General features: G+C 41.5%; 1 protein-coding gene across 2 annotated transcripts in view; it reads left to right on the top strand.

Moving 5' to 3' along the window:
* CDK14 (cyclin dependent kinase 14) overlaps positions 1 to 20,172 on the top strand; it is a 786,329-nt gene that overhangs the window by 404,515 nt on the left and 361,642 nt on the right. For both annotated transcript variants that reach the window (XM_082258252.1, XM_082258251.1), the window contains exon 9: positions 6,631 to 6,751. In XM_082258252.1, the coding sequence (XP_082114378.1) occupies positions 6,631 to 6,751 (121 nt within the window). The remainder of the gene's footprint in view (positions 1 to 6,630; positions 6,752 to 20,172) is intronic.

The following is a 20,172-nucleotide window of genomic DNA, read 5'->3' as shown; positions in this document are numbered from 1 at the left end:
GAGGGTCATTAGAACAGGAGAGATTTAAAATAAGCGTTACCTATTAGATTTGGGAATTTTTTATTACACTTTCTGTCTGATAGTCCCACCAGTAAAAATGGCAGTTTGCTTCCTTTGTCTATGGTAGCAATTTATGTAGGTGGTTGCACATCAAAAGCTTTATGTATAATTTTTGTAATTGTATAAAACCTTTACATCTAGAAGTGACGAATGTTCTTAGCAGTTTATCAAATAATACATTTTATGCTGGTTTGTTTTCCCTTTAAATAATATTTCCATATATGCTATCTGATATCAGTCTTTACAATGAGTTGCTTTATGCCATCTAAAATCAAGCTTGCTGTGGGCATGTCTAAAATCAAGCTTGCTGTGGGCATGTCCAACTTGTAAGCTGATAGAATGGAGCAGAAGGACATACCGTAGACTGGACTATGGAGCAGAGAGTCAGTAGGAACATCATCAGTGTGGGATGGCCACTAGTAGTCCAAGCCAAGGAGTGGGGCTGTGGACCAGAATCAGTAGAATTGCAGCTTAACAAGAGTTTAAGAGGACTTTTCTTCTGTAAGTTGTATCTGCAGGGCAGGAAATAATGATATATTTTTCCAATGAAACAAATGTCTGGTTTTAATCATTCTTTACTTTAGCCAAAATGAAAGATGTTGTACTATATACTCTAAACCTAAAAAGACATAGATAACATTTATATAGAGCTGATGTCTTTCAAAATCAAAGCTAAAAAAACATTAAAGTTGTACTCCATTCAGAAGTACTCTGCACTGGGCCTCCTTCTGCATTACAAGGGTTAAGGCCCGGTTTCCACTAGTGCGACACATGTCACATGACACATGTCAAGTCGCACAGCAAGTCAAAAGCCATTTGTTTCAATCGGGCCCGTTTTCACTGCCGCGACTTCAGTTGTGGCGACTTCAAAAGTAGTTTGTGCACTACTTTTGAGCCGACTTCAGTGCGACTTCCCTCTATAACGAGGGACAAGTCGTACTGAAAGCCGCAGTTTACTTTCACTACGAAGTCGCGCTAGAAGTAGTGAAATTTTTTTTTTTTCTAGGGGTGCCATTAAAAATGAGTTGTTTAAATTCTGGACTCTGAACAAATGTAGAGGAGAGTGGGCTACAGATAAACAGGTACAACTTATGTAGGAGGATTTGTTTAATTTCTGTGTATCACCTGTTATACAGTGCCTTGCGAAAGTATTCGGCCCCCTTGAACTTTGCGACCTTTTGCCACATTTCAGGCTTCAAACATAAAGATATAAAACTGTAATTTTTTGTGAAGAATCAACAAGTGGGACACAATCATGAAGTGGAACAAAATTTATTGGATATTTCAAACTTTTTTAACAAATAAAAAACTGAAAAATTGGGTGTGCAAAATTATTCAGCCCTCTTAAGTCAATACTTTGACAGCTGTGAGTCGCTTGGGGTATGTCTCTATCAGTTTTGCACATCGAGAGACTGACATTTTTGCCCATTCCTCCTTGCAAAACAGCTCGAGCTCAGTGAGGTTGGATGGAGAGCGTTTGTGAACAGCAGTTTTAAGTTCTTTCCACAGATTCTCGATTGGATTCATGTCTGGACTTTGACTTGGCCATTCTAACACCTGGATATGTTTATTTGTGAACCATTCCATTGTAGATTTTGCTTTATGTTTTGGATCATTGTCTTGTTGGAAGACAAATCTCTGTCCCAGTCTCAGGTCTTTTGCAGACTCCATCAGGTTTTCTTCCAGAATGGTCCTGTATTTGGCTCCATCCATCTTCCCATCAATTTTAACCATCTTCCCTGTCCCTGCTGAAGAAAAGCAGGCCCAAACCATGATGCTGCCACCACCATGTTTGACAGTGGGGATGGTGTGTTCAGGGTGATGAGCTGTGTTGCTTTTACGCCAAACATAACGTTTTGCATTGTTGTCAAAAAGTTTGATTTTGGTTTCATCTGACCAGAGCACCTTCTTCCATATGTTTGGTGTGTCTCCCAGGTGGCTTGTGGCAAACTTTAAACGACACTTTTTATGGATATCTTTAAGAAATGGCTTTCTTCTTGCCACTCTTCCATAAAGGCCAGATTTGTGCAGTATACGACTGATTGTTGTCCTATGGACAGAGTCTCCCACCTCAGCTGTAGATCTCTGCAGTTCATCCAGAGTGATCATGGGCCTCTTGGCTGCATCTCTGATCAGTCTTCTCCTTGTATGAGCTGAAAGTTTAGAGGGACGGCCAGGTCTTTGTAGATTTGCAGTGGTCTGATACTCCTTCCATTTCAATATTATCGCTTGCACAGTGCTCCTTGGGATGTTTAAAGCTTGGGAAATCTTTTAGTATCCAAATCCGGCTTTAAACTTCTCCACAACAGTATCTCGGACCTGCCTGGTGTGTTCCTTGTTCTTCATGATGCTCTCTGCCCTTTAAACGGACCTCTGAGACTATCACAGTGCAGGTACATTTATACGGAGACTTGATTACACACAGGTGGAGTCTATTTATCATCATTAGTCATTTAGGTCAACATTGAATCATTCAGAGATCCTCACTGAATTTCTGGAGAGAGTTTGCTGCACTGAAAGTAAAGGGGCTGAATAATTTTGCACGCCCAATTTTTCAGTTTTTTATTTGTTAACAAAGTTTGAAATATCCAATAAATTTTGTTCCACTTCATGATTGTGTCCCACTTGTTGTTTATTCTTCACAAAAAATTACAGTTTTATATCTTTATGTTTGAAGCCTGAAATGTGGCAAAAGGTCGCAAAGTTCAAGGGGGCCGAATACTTTCGCAAGGCACTGTATATAGTTGGATGACTAATATTTATTGTAAAACAAATCTCTGTAGCAACAAGTTCAGTGGTTCTTTCATGGAGAGATGCATTGATTAGATTCCATATTCCATAACAGTCCACAAGGTACTGCCAACGGGTGATAAAATCCAGCAGAGTATTTGTTAATATTACAACGAACATCAGCTTTCAGAGTCCCATTTATCATTCATGTCATAGCAAGCATAGAAGACACTACAGGGATATGCAAACTGTGGCTCTCCAGCTGTTGCAAAACTACAAGTCCCATCATGCCTCTCTGCCTCTGGGTGTCATGATTGTGGCTGTCAGAGGCTTGCTATGCCAATGGGACTTGTAGTTCTGCAACATCTGGAGGGCCACAGTTTGCATATCCATGCACGACACCATCCAGCATAAGATAAAAAAAATAGTGCACGTGGGGTTGTGAACGGCGCTACCGTTTTTCAAGAAATAGCAATATTATATTTGCTTAGCGTGAATGGTGATACCACTTAATGTGTGCCGTGAATAAATAGATAAATAAATTTTAAAGTGCAATCTTATAAAATGCTGTATAAAAATATTGTGTAAAAATCAATAAAAATAGATTATATAAATGCCTTGTATCTTAAATTATTGGTGATAAAGTGCATAAGTGCTAGTGCAAAGAAAGGAGAGACACAAGGCTGAAATAAATTAGTGAATTTTATTTAAAAAAAGACCAGGTGAAACATATATCTATCCTCACTATGAACCAAAGGTGATGGTGTTTGGTGAAGAGAAAAGAAGTAAAAGCTGCTGTGAGCAAACGAAAAAAATGTATACTGAAGTTAATAGGTGTAAGATGAATAGGATAAATGAATTAATGTGATGAATTCGGGTTGCAACAACCTGCGTGACCGCTAGTCACTTCAGTATACATTTTTTTCGTTTGCTCACAGCAGCTTTTACTTCTTTTCTCTTCACCAAACACCATCACCTTTGGTTCATAGTGAGGATAGATATATGTTTCACCTGGTCTTTTTTTAAATAAAATTCACTAATTTATTTCAGCCTTGTGTCTCTCCTTTCTTTGCACTAGCACTTATGCACTTTATCACCAATAATTTAAGATACAAGGCATTTATATAATCTATTTTTATTGATTTTTACACAATATTTTTATACAGCATTTTATAAGATTGCACTTTAAAATTTATTTATCTATTTATTCACGGCACACATTAAGTGGTATCACCATTCACGCTAAGCAAATATAATATTGCTATTTCTTGAAAAACGGTAGCGCCGTTCACAAGCCCACTTGCACTATTTTATTTCCAACCCAACTTGTTGGGTTTGGTTGTTGGCAGCTCACACCGTCTGTTTCTGCATTCACCTTATTAATCCATAGCGCTGGTCACTTTTGTTTTAATTATCCAGCATAAGATGTCCAATCTATAATATGCACCTAGGTAGCTTCCATGTATGCAATAATGTATACTACATTCTAAACTTGCACTTTCCTAATCATGAAGAATAATATATCCACTCAAGCTTCCCTCTAAAATACCAGTTAGAAAACCTGGAAGGAGTTTCTGATTGGCTGCCCAAACATTTTTGATATTAATATGAAAAGACGCTACTTGCAATTACTGGAAATAATATTTTTAAAGTTACTAGTGTTTACCAGGTAAACAAGTTTCCCTATGAATGCCATTCCTAGGAATACCATCAATACATACTTCTTGTATGGTCAAATCACATTCTTTATCATCCTTAACCACTGGCTGACCGCCGCACGACTATTTACTGCGGCGGTCAGCCCCTCACAGGCAAAGCGACGTAGTACTACGTCGCTAGCCTGTAAGGGTTTTGGGAGCGAGCGCGCGCCCCTTGAGGCATGCTCCCGCGCGGTCACAGACCCCCCCCCCCTCCCCCCGCGTGTGTGCCCGGCGGACCCGATGTCCGCCGGGCACTCGCGATCTTTGTAAACAAAGCCGCCTGTCGTTCTTCCCTGTGTAAGAATGGTGATCAAACGGTTCTACTATGTAGGACCGTTGATCACTGTTCTTACACATGTAGCCACAGCCAATCACAGTTAGAAACACGCCCCTAGGGACACACTTAACCCCTCCCTCTCCAATAAAGTTAACCCCTTCACTGCCAGTGTCATTTTTACAGTAACAGTGCATATGTATAGCACTGATTACTGTAGTAATGTCACTGGTACCCCCAAAAGTGTCAAAGATGTCAGTCAAGGGTCCGATCTGTCCGCCCCAATGTCGCAGTCCCACAAAAAAAAAAATCGCAGATCGTCACCATTACGCGTTAAAAAAAAAACAACAAAAATGACAAAATCTTTCCCTTTGTTAGTCAACGCAATAACTTTTGCGCAAACCAATCAAAATACGCTTTTGATTGGCCTAAAAATTGGCCTAAAATGTTAAAAAATGTTGATTTTTACATTTTTTTGGGGGGGAATTTCATATAAAAAAATGTGAACAATATTGTTATTTTTGCAAAATTGTCGCTCTTTTTTTGTTTATAGCGCATGATCAAAAAATCGCACAGGTGATCAAATACCACCAAAAGAAAGCTCTGTTTGTGGGAAAAAAAGGACGTCAAATTTGTTTAGGTACAGCGTCGCATGACTGCGCAATTGTCCGTTAAATTCACGCAGTGCCGAATCGCAAAATACCCCCTGGTCAGGAAGGGGGTAAAATCTTCCGGGGCTTAAGTGGTTAAAGGAGTTGTAAAGTCAGAAGGTTTTTTTTATCTTAATGCATTCTATGCATTAAGATAAAAAGCCTTATGTGTGTAGCAGCCTCCCCAGCACCCCCTAATACCTGATCCCCATCTCTATCCAGCGATGTCCACGAGTCCCTCGGCTGCCTGGGACTATCCCTCCTGATTGGCTGAGACATAGCTGCGGCGCCATTGGCTCCAACGGCTGTCAATCAAAGTCAGCCAATCAGGAGAGAGAGGGGAGCGGGGCCGAACAGCAGCACCGAGTCTGAATGGATACACAGAGCTGCAGCTCGGCTCGGGTGCCTCCATAATGAACTCCTTGCTTGGGGGGGGGGGGGGGGACACTCAACAGGAGGGAGGGGACAGGAGCAGGAACAAGGGACCGAGAAGAGGAGGATCCAGGATGCTCTGTGCAAAACCAACTGTATAACCTGTTTTGTTATTTAAAAAAAAAAAAAAAAAGGAGACTTTACAATCACTTAAACTATGTAAACAAAGTGCTCTTTGAAATGCTAAATTAGATAAACCGGCTATTCCCCAAATATCAAGGTGATCTTGCATAAAATTAACATAGGTAAGAGTCCTTTTGAGGTTTGTGTGTATATATATATATATATATATATATATATATATATAAACCACACCCACAATACAGCACAGGTATATGTAAGGGTTTACAGCCAAAGCCACTTGTATTCAGTGCACCGTTGGTTGCGCTATGACGTCTTCACGTACAATGCAAAACCAGCAGTCCTGGTTTTGATGTGAGGATGATGAGCCCCTCTACGGTCTTGGATGTTGGAGGAAAGACAAGAGTGCCAACTGCCAGGGGGTCAGAAATCAAGTAATTAAATTTTTTTAATAGTACCCTTAAAAATAATTAGCATTAACCCTTGCAGTGCAAAAGGAGCCCAGACGCAGGGGTCGTTTTCAATTTTCCCTGGAGTTCAGGTTTAAAAGTAATGTGTATTTTTCATAAGTTTTTTTTTTTCCCGATTTATTATCATTATTTTAGCCAAAGATATTGTTATTTTTTTTTTACTATATAAATCCAGTATAATAATAATAATTATATAGAAATATTTTGTGACCGGAATTCCTTTTCTCCTGCAGGTCTTGCTCGAGCCAAATCAGTCCCCAGCCACACCTACTCTAATGAGGTAGTAACACTTTGGTACAGGCCTCCAGACGTGCTGCTGGGTTCCACAGAATACTCCACCTGTCTGGACATGTGGTAAGTGAGATGCCTTTAAAACTTTGGGGTTGCTGTACTAAAGGGGAATAGACTGTGCACTTTGCAAGTGCAGTTGCTCCAGAGCTTAGTAAATGAGGGGAAGCTCTGCTAACTTCCATCATCCAATCATGTGCAAGCAAAAATGCTGTTTTTTTCTTTGCATGTGATTGGGTATTTTTTCAAAATGAAGCTTCTCCTCATTTTCTAAGCTCTGGAGCAACTGCACTTGCAAAGCACACAGTCTACTTGTTTTTAGAAAACCAAGCCCTTTGGGTCACTGACCTGGAACAAATATGGCGGTAAGGATTTAGAAAGTATTGAAGCCAGAGGATTAGTATAACTTCCAGGCCACTATAGAAGGATGTCTAAAAATGACAAGTTCACTTTAAACTCTAAGCTTTGCTGTGGTATCTTCTGACTGACACGTCACTTTATAGATGGATGGGCTCCCCACATTTAGCCGTCTCACCTCTTGTAAGGTTGCGCTCAGCACAGTGATGGGGGGAGCAGCTGGGCGCTTAACCGCATTGTTATTAATTCCTGTCATGTCACATTTCTTAATAGCTCTGCCTTTTTTTCTCACTTACAAAATTTAAGGAGACCATTACATGTGTCTGTGTGATAAATGTTCGCCTGCAGACCTCCAGTGTGTCTGCTACTGAAGCTGCACAAATAAATATTAACTTCTCCAGAGGTGAGCCCGTATGACGAATGACACCATTAGTACAGCTTGTTATCCTGCTGCATCGTTACTGATGAGATGAGACGCCAGGCATTGTCTGTACAGGAGGCCTGAAGGAAAAGGGTCTGTGTTGCCACCATTTTCCCATCTAATGTCTATAGATCCAACAGACGTCCATGAGATGACTTTTCTCAGGCCTGGCTATTGGGTACCTAGGTACTAAGTGCTGGGGATACCCATGTCCCTGTGATTTAGAATGTGATGGTCCACGGGGAGTCCGAGGAGTTTGGACGCAACCGCCTGACAGGAGGGGCAGCTCAGGGGGTCCACTGGGAAAGAGAAGAGGGAGGAGAGAAATCCCTTATTGTGTATTTAGTGACTCGAAAAAGGTGATTAGCTCAAAAAGTTTAACAATCAGATTTAACCTCCCTGGCGGTATGATTCTTTCGGATTTTAGGTGCTGAAAGCGGTACCATTATTTTGCATGTAATTCTCACATATGATTTTTTTTTTCTGTGCGTTCTTCTTTATAACATCTCGGGCATAATAAAGCTTGAAACCCCAAATCATAAATTATAATATAATAAAAAACTATATAAAAAACTATAATATAATAAAAAACTATATAAAAAACTATAAATAAGTTAAAGTATGTATGTATGTATACATATATATATATATATATATATATATATATATATATATATATATATATATACTGTGTGTGTGTCTATATATATTGTGAGGGATTAGCTCGGTGGTAGGCGTATGGGTGACCCCTTTGGGGGTGCGTTTTCACAGAGAGATAGCCGAGCAGAGGTTGAAAACAAGACTGATTTATTCATGCAATTTACTTCACATAATTGCAAGCGTCAAAACAGCCAAAATAAAATAAAAGACAAAATAAATCCTTGCCTCTGTGGGCGGCTACCTTCTCACGCTGGAACCTACCTAAGAAGTCTTCCCAACCTACTGTTGGGCCGACACTGCTGATCCTACAGCAGACACTCAAATGTCCATTTGTTTGCTTTTCACACAGCACAAACATTGTCCATTGAACATGTCCCTTTGTTTTCTTTCACACAGCACATGTTCATTTATAACAGGATCCTTTACTCTTCAGATTCTTCACATTGAACACAGTTCATTTAACAGGTCCCTTTACTCTTCACACTCTTCACATGGAACACTTTGTCTTCTCACCTTTGAGACGTCTTCACTCGTGGTTACCCTCCTTAGCTTCACATCGCTGTAGGGGGTCTTCTCCCATGCTCACCAGCTTGTCGGGAGGCACACATCCGACTGTCCCCCTCTCCCAGCCCACACGGCGACAGGAGGCAGCAGTCCTTCTCCCATGCCCACACGGCGTCGGGAGGTACACGTATGTCTGCCTTCCTCTCCCAGCCCACACGGCGACAGGAGGCAGCACTCAATAGATTTTCTCTGGACAAATTATAGAGGCCTTGATCTCCTCATTCTGAACAGCTGAATGGTTTTCAACTTCCTGCTGGCTCTTTTTGCAGCCAACACCCTATAGTATCAGTGAACTTTTCAAAGCAGGTGGGAATGTGTCTCCTCTCAGTGACTACATTCCCAGATTTACCTGACTTCCTGTCACATACCCCCCCCTCTTGTTTCAACCCTAGGGTTGGGACACATATTTCCAGGCACGCATGTGTCAGGCACTGCTGACTCACTGATAAGCCTCCTATTATCCTCAAGCTTCCGGATGAAACTGTTTCTGTCATCTTCACTGACAGATTTCTCATAAATGCCACACAGTTTGTCTCTCATCTCATATACACATTCTTCAACTGCATTTTTGGCATAATTTTGCTCCTTCTCGTTTCTGTCATCTTCATTGACAGCTTTCTCATAAATGTCAGACAGCTTGTCCCTCATAACCGTCTGTCCAATCCACCATGGAGGACCGTGATCCATAGGCAACTCAATTGGGCTAGTCTTAATGTCTTCAACATTCTTAAGACGCCTCTCTCTGCAATCCATAAATGTTTTCCACAAAACTTTGAGAACCTTTGCTTCACTAAGCTTTGTTCCAAGTAGGGACTCTTGACATCCCTCTGTGACTTGAGTTGCCTCTCCATACAGCTGTACACAATCATTGACTTTTTGTTGTAAAAGGGAATGATCTTCCTTCTTGAGCTTTGCTTGCTCTAAGATGCTGTGCAGAGGATTTTCCAATTGAGACAACAGGCTGTCACACATTTCTTCAAAGTGACCCCTGTTCCTTTTCCCAGAGATATCAATATCATTCAAACATTTCATATTCATAGGCAGATCTGAAGCATTTGCACTCATCAACTTCTTAAACTTTTCGCCCTCCTGAGCGAGTCGCAGTAAAGGCCTACTATTTGATTTGATATTCAGTTTATATTTCTTGCCAAACTCTTCACAGAAGTAGCCAACCAGAACATCATCAACTTTCCTTCCACCAACATAGGGGTTAAAGGCAACAACACAGTTGAACCCAGCGATCTGGGTGGTATCCATTATAGACCTCCTCTCTGCATCAGTGAAGAAGCATGGAACTGCAACACATTCTTTTACAGGTTTCTTCAATGCACTTTCTGCTGAACTATTTGACCGCTCAAGGTCACCTAGTTCCTTTTCTCTATCTGAATTCCACATGGAATGTATCTCAAGATCACGATCAAACTTCTGCCACCCGTCTTTCACCAGTTCCATTTTGGAAACACTCCCTGAAAGGCACTTATTCATTTGCTTCACGTTTTCACCAACAGCCTTAGTTTTCTCCACTAGATGGCGTTTGCTTTTTTCTCCCAGATTTATATCACTTGCTTTAGTTTTCTCCGCTTTAGTTTTCTCCACTAGGTTTTCAGCCTGAACTGAGAAATCATCACATTTCTTACACAACTCTTTTGTTTGCTGAAGCTCTAATGATACATTTTCCAATGCTTGAAGTTTTTGAAGGAACGGTTTATTCCAAAGGGGTGATTCAAGCCACGTGTCATCACATTTCTGAGGCTCACTCAGGACAGACCCCAAAACACTGATCCTTTTAAAAACTGCATCAGGCACACTATCCCCTCTTTGGGACAGATCCTCTGTTGCCTGGAATTCCTCTTCCAGTTCCTGCAACGGAATCTTCATCTCTTCTAGTTGCTGTTCTAAGGCTCGCTTAGACTTTTCTAGCTCCTGAACGCTTTTCACAACATCATCCTTGGAGCTGACCAATTCTTCCATTTCTGTACGCAGCTGTTTAACACTTTCTAGTTCAGCCTTACACTCTAGAGCTTCCTCCAAAGAGCGAGCCAAGAACAGGGCTTTGCTCTCGTTATCACGCACCTCCGCTTCTGCGCGGTCGCGTTCTTCTGCATATTTTGCAGACACAGTCTTCTCTTCACCAAGCATCTGATCAAACTTCTTTTTCACATCTTCAACACACTGTAATGAACCAACGCTTTCTTCCATGCGTTTTTTCATATCCGCTATCTGAGCTTGCAATGTTGCGACTTGCTCTGATAGGTTTTTCTTTGCTTCCGCCTCCTCTTTTAATTGTTCCAGGAAGCCATTTTTCTCATCTTCCATTTGTTTGAGCTTTGTGCTAAAACTCAGCCTTTGACACCTCTCTTCCTGTAAGAGTTCCTGCGTGTCTTGCAGCTGCGATTCCAAGATAGAAAAATCTTCCGCAATTTCTCTAGATTTTCTGTCTGCTTGAGAAAGCTGATTTGTAACATTGTCCAACTCAACCTGCAGTCGGTTTGCCTTCTCTGACAGCTTAGCACACAATCGGTCACCTTCTGACACCTTGACTTGCGATTCCAGAAGCTGTGCCTCTACTTTTTCCCTCTTATGTTCACAATCTTCTTTTCCCTGCATAAGAGCCTTCACCTCATTGGCTAGTTTCTGGGAATGAGACTGTAATTCTGCCACACAGGCTTCTTTCTCCTTTAACTGCTGCTGGAAACGTTGGGCTTCACCTTTCCAACTTTCACAGTCTGCACGTAATTCATCTACCACATTGCTCAAAGTGGTGAGCTCATACACAGTACTCAGTAATTTAGCCTCTCTTTCACTTTTCTCTTTGTCGCTGAGAGACAATGTCGCTTTCAGAGCCACATTCTGTTCCTGCGACTCCTGCAGGTCTATTTTTGTAGCTCCCAAAGACTGAAGACTTTTTTCCAGCTGATTACGCAACTCCAACATATCAGCCATACTTTGCTTCTGCAAAGTCTGAATTTCACTTTCCTTTTCCATGAGGATGGTATCTTTCTCCATTATAGTCTCTCTGCGTTTTTGCAACTCGACCAAAAGAAGAGCAGTGGATTCTTCCCACTGTAACACATGAGACTTGAGTAGTTCATTCATTTCCTGCAAGTTTCTATGCTCCATTTTAAGCAATTCCAAGGCTTGTTCCTTTTCTTCCATTTTCCGTTGCAAGGCATCCAACTCAGCCCTGCACACATACTCGGTTTCCTCCAAACCGATGGCCTCCATTGGCTGCTGGCGTCTCTGTTTCCAGCCTGCCATGCTCTCTTGATGAGCCTTTTGTTGAGCTGCAAAGCTCCGCTGAAAATCCGCATTTGCCTGCTGTTGAGCTGCATTTGCCTGCTGTTGAGCTGTATTTGATATAATCAGTTGTTTCAACATCTCCTCCATTTTGAGCTTACTTTTCATCTGAGCACACTGCGTCTCCATAGCAGTTTCATCAGTGTTGCTAGGGACAACAACCTTCCTCTTTAGTAGACTCTCTTTAGGCATGGATGGGGCTGGTTCAGACGGTAACATCCCCTCCATCCATAGAATCCGGTCTCTCATTTCATCTATCTTTGCATTCTTCAGGCGTTTTGAACGCCCCATCTTCAATAACTCCACAAACAAATTTTTCACAGTCCAGCAAAAAATTTTCAGACCACTGTCTCTTTAACACATGTAGTTTTTCTCTCTCTTGCAAGATCTCTTTTCCTGCACACACAGTTTGTGCAGTCACTTGCACCAGACACAACAAAGTTCATCAAATAATTTTGAGACCGCTGTCTCTTTAAAACACCTTTTTTTTTTCTGTCAGGATCTTCTCTCCTGCACACATAGATTGTGCAATCTCATGCACCAGATAAAGTTCATCAAACATTTGCACTTCCTTGCAGGGATCTCTGCTTATGCCCACTGCATACCTCCACCATATGTGAGGGATTAGCTCGGTGGTAGGCGTATGGGTGACCCCTTTGGGGGTGCGTTTTCACAGAGAGATAGCCGAGCAGAGGTTGAAAACAAGACTGATTTATTCATGCAATTTACTTCACATAATTGCAAGCGTCAAAACAGCCAAAATAAAATAAAAGACAAAATAAATCCTTGCCTCTGTGGGCGGCTACCTTCTCACGCTGGAAACTACCTAAGAAGTCTTCCCAACCTACTGTTGGGCCGACACTGCTGATCCTACAGCAGACACTCAAATGTCCATTTGTTTGCTTTTCACACAGCACAAACATTGTCCATTGAACATGTCCCTTTGTTTTCTTTCACACAGCACATGTTCATTTATAACAGGATCCTTTACTCTTCAGATTCTTCACATTGAACACAGTTCATTTAACAGGTCCCTTTACTCTTCACACTCTTCACATGGAACACTTTGTCTTCTCACCTTTGAGACGTCTTCACTCGTGGTTACCCTCCTTAGCTTCACATCGCTGTAGGGGGTCTTCTCCCATGCTCACCAGCTTGTCGGGAGGCACACATCCGACTGTCCCCCTCTCCCAGCCCACACGGCGACAGGAGGCAGCAGTCCTTCTCCCATGCCCACACGGCGTCGGGAGGTACACGTATGTCTGCCTTCCTCTCCCAGCCCACACGGCGACAGGAGGCAGCACTCAATAGATTTTCTCTGGACAAATTATAGAGGCCTTGATCTCCTCATTCTGAACAGCTGAATGGTTTTCAACTTCCTGCTGGCTCTTTTTGCAGCCAACACCCTATAGTATCAGTGAACTTTTCAAAGCAGGTGGGAATGTGTCTCCTCTCAGTGACTACATTCCCAGATTTACCTGACTTCCTGTCACAATATATATATATATATATATATATATATATATATATATATATTTATACAGTATATATGTATGTATGTGTGTGTGTATATATATATATATATATATATATATATATATATATATATATATATACAGTGGGTACGGAAAGTATTCAGACCCCCTTAAATTTTTCACTCTTTATTATATTGCAGCCATTTGCTAAAATCATTTAAGTTCATTCTTCTTCCTCATGAATGTACACATAGCACCCCATACTGACAGAAAAACACAGAATTGTTGACATTGTTGCAGATTTATTAAAAAAGAAAAACTGAAATATCACATGGTCCTAAGTATTCAGACCCTTTGCTGTGACACTCATATATTTAACTCAGGTGCTTTCCATTTCTTCTGATCATCCTTGAGATGGTTCTACACCTTCATTTGAGTCCAGCTGTGTTTGATTATACTGATTGGACTTGATTAGGAAAGCCACACACCTGTCTATATAAGACCTTCCAGATCACAATGCATGTCAGAGCAAATGAGAATCATGAGGTCAAAGGAACTGCCTGAAGAGCTCAGAGACAGAATTGTGGCAAGGCACAGATCTGGCCAAGGTTACAAAAAGATTTCTGCTGCACTTAAGGTTCCTAAGAGCACAGTGGCCTCCATAATCCTCAAATGGAAGACGTTTGGGATGACCAGAACCCTTCCTAGAGCTGGCCGTCCGGCCAAACTGAGCTATCGGGGGAGAAGAGCCTTGGTGAGAGAGGTAAAGAAGAACCCAAAGATCACTGTGGCTGAGCTCCAGAGATGCAGTCAGGAGATGGGAGAAAGTTGTAGAAAGTCAACCATCACTGCAGCCCTCCACCAGTTGGGGCTTTATGGCAGAGTGGCCCGACGGAAGCCTCTCCTCAGTGTAAGACACATGAAAGCCCGCATGGAGTTTGCTAAAAAAACACCTGAAGGACTCCAAGATGGTGAGAAATAAGATTCTCTGGTCTGATGAGACCAAAATAGAACTTTTTGGCCTTAATTCTAAGCGGTATGTGTGGAGAAAACCAGGCACTGCTCATCACCTGTCCAATACAGTCTCAACAGTGAAGCATGGTGGTGGCAGCATCATGCTGTGGGGGTGTTTTTCAGCTGCAGGGACAGGACGACTGGTTGCAATCGAGGGAAAGATGAATGCGGCCAAGTACAGGGATATCCTGGACAAAAACCTTCTCCAGAGTGCTCTGGACCTCAGACTGGGCCGAAGGTTTACCTTCCAACAAGACAATGACCCTAATCACACAGCTGAAATAACGAAGGAGTGGCTTCACAACAACTCCGTGACTGTTCTTGAATGGCCCAGCCAGAGCCCTGACTTAAACCCAATTGAGCATCTCTGGAGAGACCTAAAAATGGCTGTCCACCAACGTTTACCATCCAACCTGACAGAACTGGAGAGGATCTGCAAGGAGGAATGGCAGAGGATCCCCAAATCCAGGTGTGAAAGACTTGTTGCATCTTTCCCAAAATGACTCCTGGCTGTATTAGATCAAAAGGGGTCTTCTACTAAATACTGAGCAAAGGGTCTGAATACTTAGGACCATGTGATATTTCAGTTTTTCTTTTTTAATAAATCTGCAACAATGTCAACAATTCTGTGTTTTTCTGTCAGTATGGGGTGCTATGTGTACATTCATGAGGAAGAAGAATGAACTTAAATGATTTTAGCAAATGGCTGCAATATAACAAAGAGTGAAAACTTTAAGGGGGTCTGAATACTTTCCGTACCCACTGTATATATATATATATGTATGTGTGTATATATATATATATATATATATATATATATATATATATATATATATATATACACATATATGTATGTATATGTATATAGTACAGTAAAACTGCAGGAAAGGGCACTGGGGGGCAATGTAATGTGAATTTATTTTATTTTCCATTGTATCAGTGTGTTTGGTGTGTTTTACATTTGAATTTGCCGCCGGTTCCACCCCCCCCTGCGAACGTCACGTCACAGGAGACGGAAGCCGGGGCTCACAGAGGATCGGGAGGAAGATCCACCGCCGAGATACATCGCTGGATCCCGGTAACAAGGTAAGTAACCCCTCTACCAGGATCCAGCGATCTTCCTAGCGGTACCCCGAGTGTGGCTCGGGGTTACCGCTTTTGCCACTGAAATTTAACCCCGAGCCACGCTCGGGAATACCGCTAGGAAGGTTAAAAAAAAGGAAAAAAAGTGATAAAAACATAAGATCAGTCCAGGCAGCGGTCACCCTGTTGGGACACGCAACCTTACATATGCACATGTGGAGAATACCCTGCCTGTCTCCATGCAGGATTGATAAGGTTACTATCAGTGCTGCCACAAGGGTCCCAGTCCTGAATCCTCTTTGGGTGTTGAACTAGGTGATCCGAACGGCAGGGGTGCATCAGCTTCATCTGGTTTAGAGAACATTAGTTTGCTTTATTTGATCAATAAAATGTGTTTTTTGGCTTTAAATTGCTACTTCTTCAGTTCAGGGTGATACACTAATGTTAAGCTTTCTCTTGTTTCACCGTGTCATTCGAGTGGAAATTACCCGTGTCCCATATGTGCAAGTACTGGGATTTTCAGAAGGGTTCCTGCAATGATTGGAATGCTGGATGGGAGTGACCACTAGAGGTAGCTTACTCACACAGGGGATGTGTCTATGTTCATTACATCTAATGCTTATGTCTGACAGTCCCAAATCCAGTTACTGCACAAGTCTCAAAAAGTAAATAAAAAATGTCATCGACCTTCCCTTCAAGCTCCATCAGGTTGTATGGGGAGCATCGGTGCACAGCCATTTTCAGATCTCTGCAGAAATGTTCAGTAGGCTTCAAGCCTTGGCTCTGGCTGGGCCACTTAAGAACATTCACAGAGTTGTCCCGTAGACACTCCTTGGCTGTGTGCTTAGGGTCATTGTCCTGTTGGAAGATGAACCTTGAACCCAGTCAGAGGTCCAGAGTGCTCTGGAGCAGGTTTTCATCAAGGATGTCTGTACATTGCTGCATTCATCTTTTTCTCGATCCTGACTAGTCTCCCAGTTCCTGCCGCTAAAAAACATCCCCACAGCATGATGCTGCCACCACCATGCTTCACTGTGGGGATGGTATTGGCCAGGTGATGAGCTGTGCCTGGTTTCCTCCAGACATGACGCTGGCCATTAAGGCCAAAGAGTTCAAAGTTTCATCAGACCAGAGAATTTTGTTTCTCATAGTCTGAGAATCTTTCAGGTGCCTTCCGTCTGTTCTTCTGGAAGGTTCTCCTCTCTCCACAGAGCAACACTGGAGCTCTGTCAGAGTGACCATTGGGTTCTTGGTCACCTCTCTGACTGAGGCCCTTCACCCCGGATTGCTCAGTTTGGCTGGGTGGCCCGCTCTAGGAAGAGTCCTGGTGGCTCCAAATGTTTTCCATTTATGGATGATAGGGACCACGGTGCTCATTGGGACCTGCAGAATTTTTCTGTACCCTTCCCCAGATCTGTGCCTCCATACAATCCTGTCTCGGAGGTCTACAGGAAATTCCCTGGACTTCATGGCTTGGTTTGTGCTCTGACATGCACTGTTAATTGTGGGACCTTATTTAGACAGGTGTGTGCCTTTCCAAATCATGTCCAATCAACTGAATTTACCACAGGTGGACTCCAATCATGTTGTAGAAACATCTTAATAATCAGTGGAAACAGGATGCACCTGAGCTCAATTTTGAGTGTCATGGCATAAGCTGTGAATACTTCTGTACATGGGATTTTTTTTGTTATTTATTTTTAATAAATTTGCAAAGATTTCAAACAAATTTCTTTCATGTTGTCATTATGGAGTATTGTTTGTAGAATTTTGAGGAAAATAATTAATTTTATCTATTTTTGAATAAGGCTGTAACATTACAAAATGTGGAAAAATTGAAGTGCTGTGAATACTTTCTGGATGAACTGTAAGGCTTCTTTCACATGGAGCGGACCGTATTGCGATCCGCTCCAGCACTTTTTTTTTTTACGGACACGATGTCATTTGGTCCGTATGTCCGCATATCATCCCATCCGTTTGCGAATGATATACGAACATAATGTATGTCTATGGAATTGCGGCTGTCAGCGGATGACACGGCTGTCATCCGATTTTGCGTCCGTTCCGTTTTTTAAACGGAAAAAAAATAGGGTTCTGTTCCGTTCCAAAAAACGGAACAGAACTGAAAGGGCACAGACTGGATGTCAGCGGATGGTCACCGCTGACATCCGCAATCCCATTGACATGCATTATGTCCGTATATCACCCGCAAATGGATGGGGTGATATATGGACATACAGAACGCCCGTGTGAAAGAGGCCTAATACTACTACTCTTCGGTTACATTCTGTGATTATTTCTTGTCAGGTTGCTTTCCTGCCGGGCTTGTTGTGTATTGCTGAACTTCAACTTCTGAGTGTTCTCTGCTGCTGCACCACGCTGCACCTTTTTTTTTTTTCTCTCCCTTTTTTCTCTAAGCTAATATTTTTTTATTGATTATTTTTCATTTAGAGATGCACCAAAATTTCGGTAGCCGAAACATATCGGGCAAAAATGGTGTCCTCTGCATTTTTCCGATAAGAGAAAAAAGGTGCTGATAATGGCACTGAAAAACGCATTTGATTTTTTCCATGAATTTACCACGATTTTACTGTGCTTAGGGTGTGTTTTTTATAGGTCATGTGACTCAAAAACTGCATCGAAAAATGTAGCATGGGTGCGTTATCGATGTGTTCTTGCTGTGGGGAGGTGCATTTTTGGTGCGTTTTTTTTTTTTTTTTTTAACTGACCGAAAATGCAGCAAGCAGGAACTTTAACACCACAACGGAAGCGCAACAGGCCAGTGTGAAGACGTGCATAGAATTTAAAGGGATACATTTTTTTTGCACTAAAGGTGCCTATAAGGGCTGACAACAAATTCATATTTATTTTTATTTATGATATTAATATATATATATATATATATATATATATATATATATATATATATATATATTTTTTTTTTTTTTTTTAATAACTGTCTTTTTCGGTTTTTGGCCAAGTGCATCCTGCATTTTCGGTATTGGCGCCAAAATTTCCATTCAGTGCACTTCTATTTTTCATATAAATATATATATGTTTTACCACCACAATGCATTTTTCCCCTTTTTATTCAGTTTTGTATTCTTTCAGTGTTGCATACAAAACAGCACAAAAATAAATTTTTTTTGTCTTTTTACATATTTTGTCTAAAGCCAACATAAAATAATTTTTGCTAGACAATATTGTGAAGAGAGCCATGTTGGAACTAAAAAAAGACAGTGTATTACTTTATCGTATCTTAAAGGGTAAGTTCATCTTTTGAAAAAAAATAAATAAATAAATAAATGCACATTTTTTTGCAGGCTAAAAAAAATGTGCATTTATTTTTTTTGTTGCTGCAGGAGCCCGGAAAGCTTTGCACCAGTGATCAGCAGATCGCTAATGCCATGCAGGTCTTCTGCATGCTGTCAGTGTATAGGCTTACCCATGCATCCCGTATGGGTAAGCCGATACTCGCTGCCAGCAAGATTTAATGAACTATCACATCGCTTCACAGCGCTGTGGTAGCTCATTGAGAACTACAAGCTGACAGCGGCAGTGGATGTCAGGGCTTGTAGTTCATTCAGACACACAAAGCTGTGTGTCTGAATATTGCGATTGTGTGGGGGCGGAGCCACGGACGGCTTTCAAATAGTGACAGCAAGTACAGGGAACTTCTCCCCGTACTGCTGCCACAGGGAGGAGGGGCCAGTCGGCGACGGCTGCATCACTGGGAACATGCTACATATTCCTAAAGGTGAACTTATCCTTTAAGACAGGGGTCTCCAAACTTTCAAAACAAAGGGCCAGTTTACTACCCTTCAATTGTTATTGGGGCTGGACTGTGACCAGTGGGGGCAGAAAATACCCTGGCATTGGTGGGAGTAAACAATACCATAGGTTTGGCCATTAGTGGAAGTAAAAAAAAGATATTGGTATTAATGGGAGGAATGGTGCTCCATCATTATTTTCAGTTGGAGGAATAGTAGTGCCCCATAACTGGTGTCAATGGGAGAATTTGTTCGCCCGTTACTGGTGTCGTTGGGAGGAATAAAAACAATTGCAGCGCTCAGTGATCAATTATATGCAAAATATAATGAAAAAGTCCAATAAAAGTCCAAAGATTGAAATAAATATAAAAACAATTATAGTGTTCCAGTGTAAAGGTGAAAATACTGAATCACTCATGAATGTTGTCCTCCACCTTATAGAAAATGTGCCCACTCACCAGAGCTAATTGCTGTCTAAATTATAGGACAGCAATAGCGTATGTAGCTGCTGGTGTCTTGATCTCTGGTAGTCCTGAAGACCGAACCAATCACTGCAAGGATCTTCCCATATGGAGTTGTAGCATCAATTAAATGGGTGTAGGTCAAAATGGAAAGGAGATACTCATAGTGTAGTATTTAATAAAAAATAAATCTAATAAAAAATGTAGATATACAAAAACATTAAAATAACACTGACCATAAACAGTGTAATGGCATTTGACGAGGTCCAAAGAAAGAAAATAAAAAGCAGATATGTATCCGTCAACTTACATCAAAAGCCACCACGCTAAAGATTAGAGTGGCGGATGGACCTCAGACATGTTTCAGCAACTTGAGTTCGGTCTT

Source organism: Pelophylax lessonae (genome assembly GCF_965119305.1).
Source record: "Pelophylax lessonae genome assembly, chromosome: 5".
In the NCBI taxonomy this organism is placed as follows: Eukaryota; Metazoa; Chordata; class Amphibia; order Anura; family Ranidae; genus Pelophylax; species Pelophylax lessonae.
The sequence above is the reverse complement of the archived record's forward strand: the minus strand, read 5'-3'. Positions and strand labels throughout refer to the sequence as shown.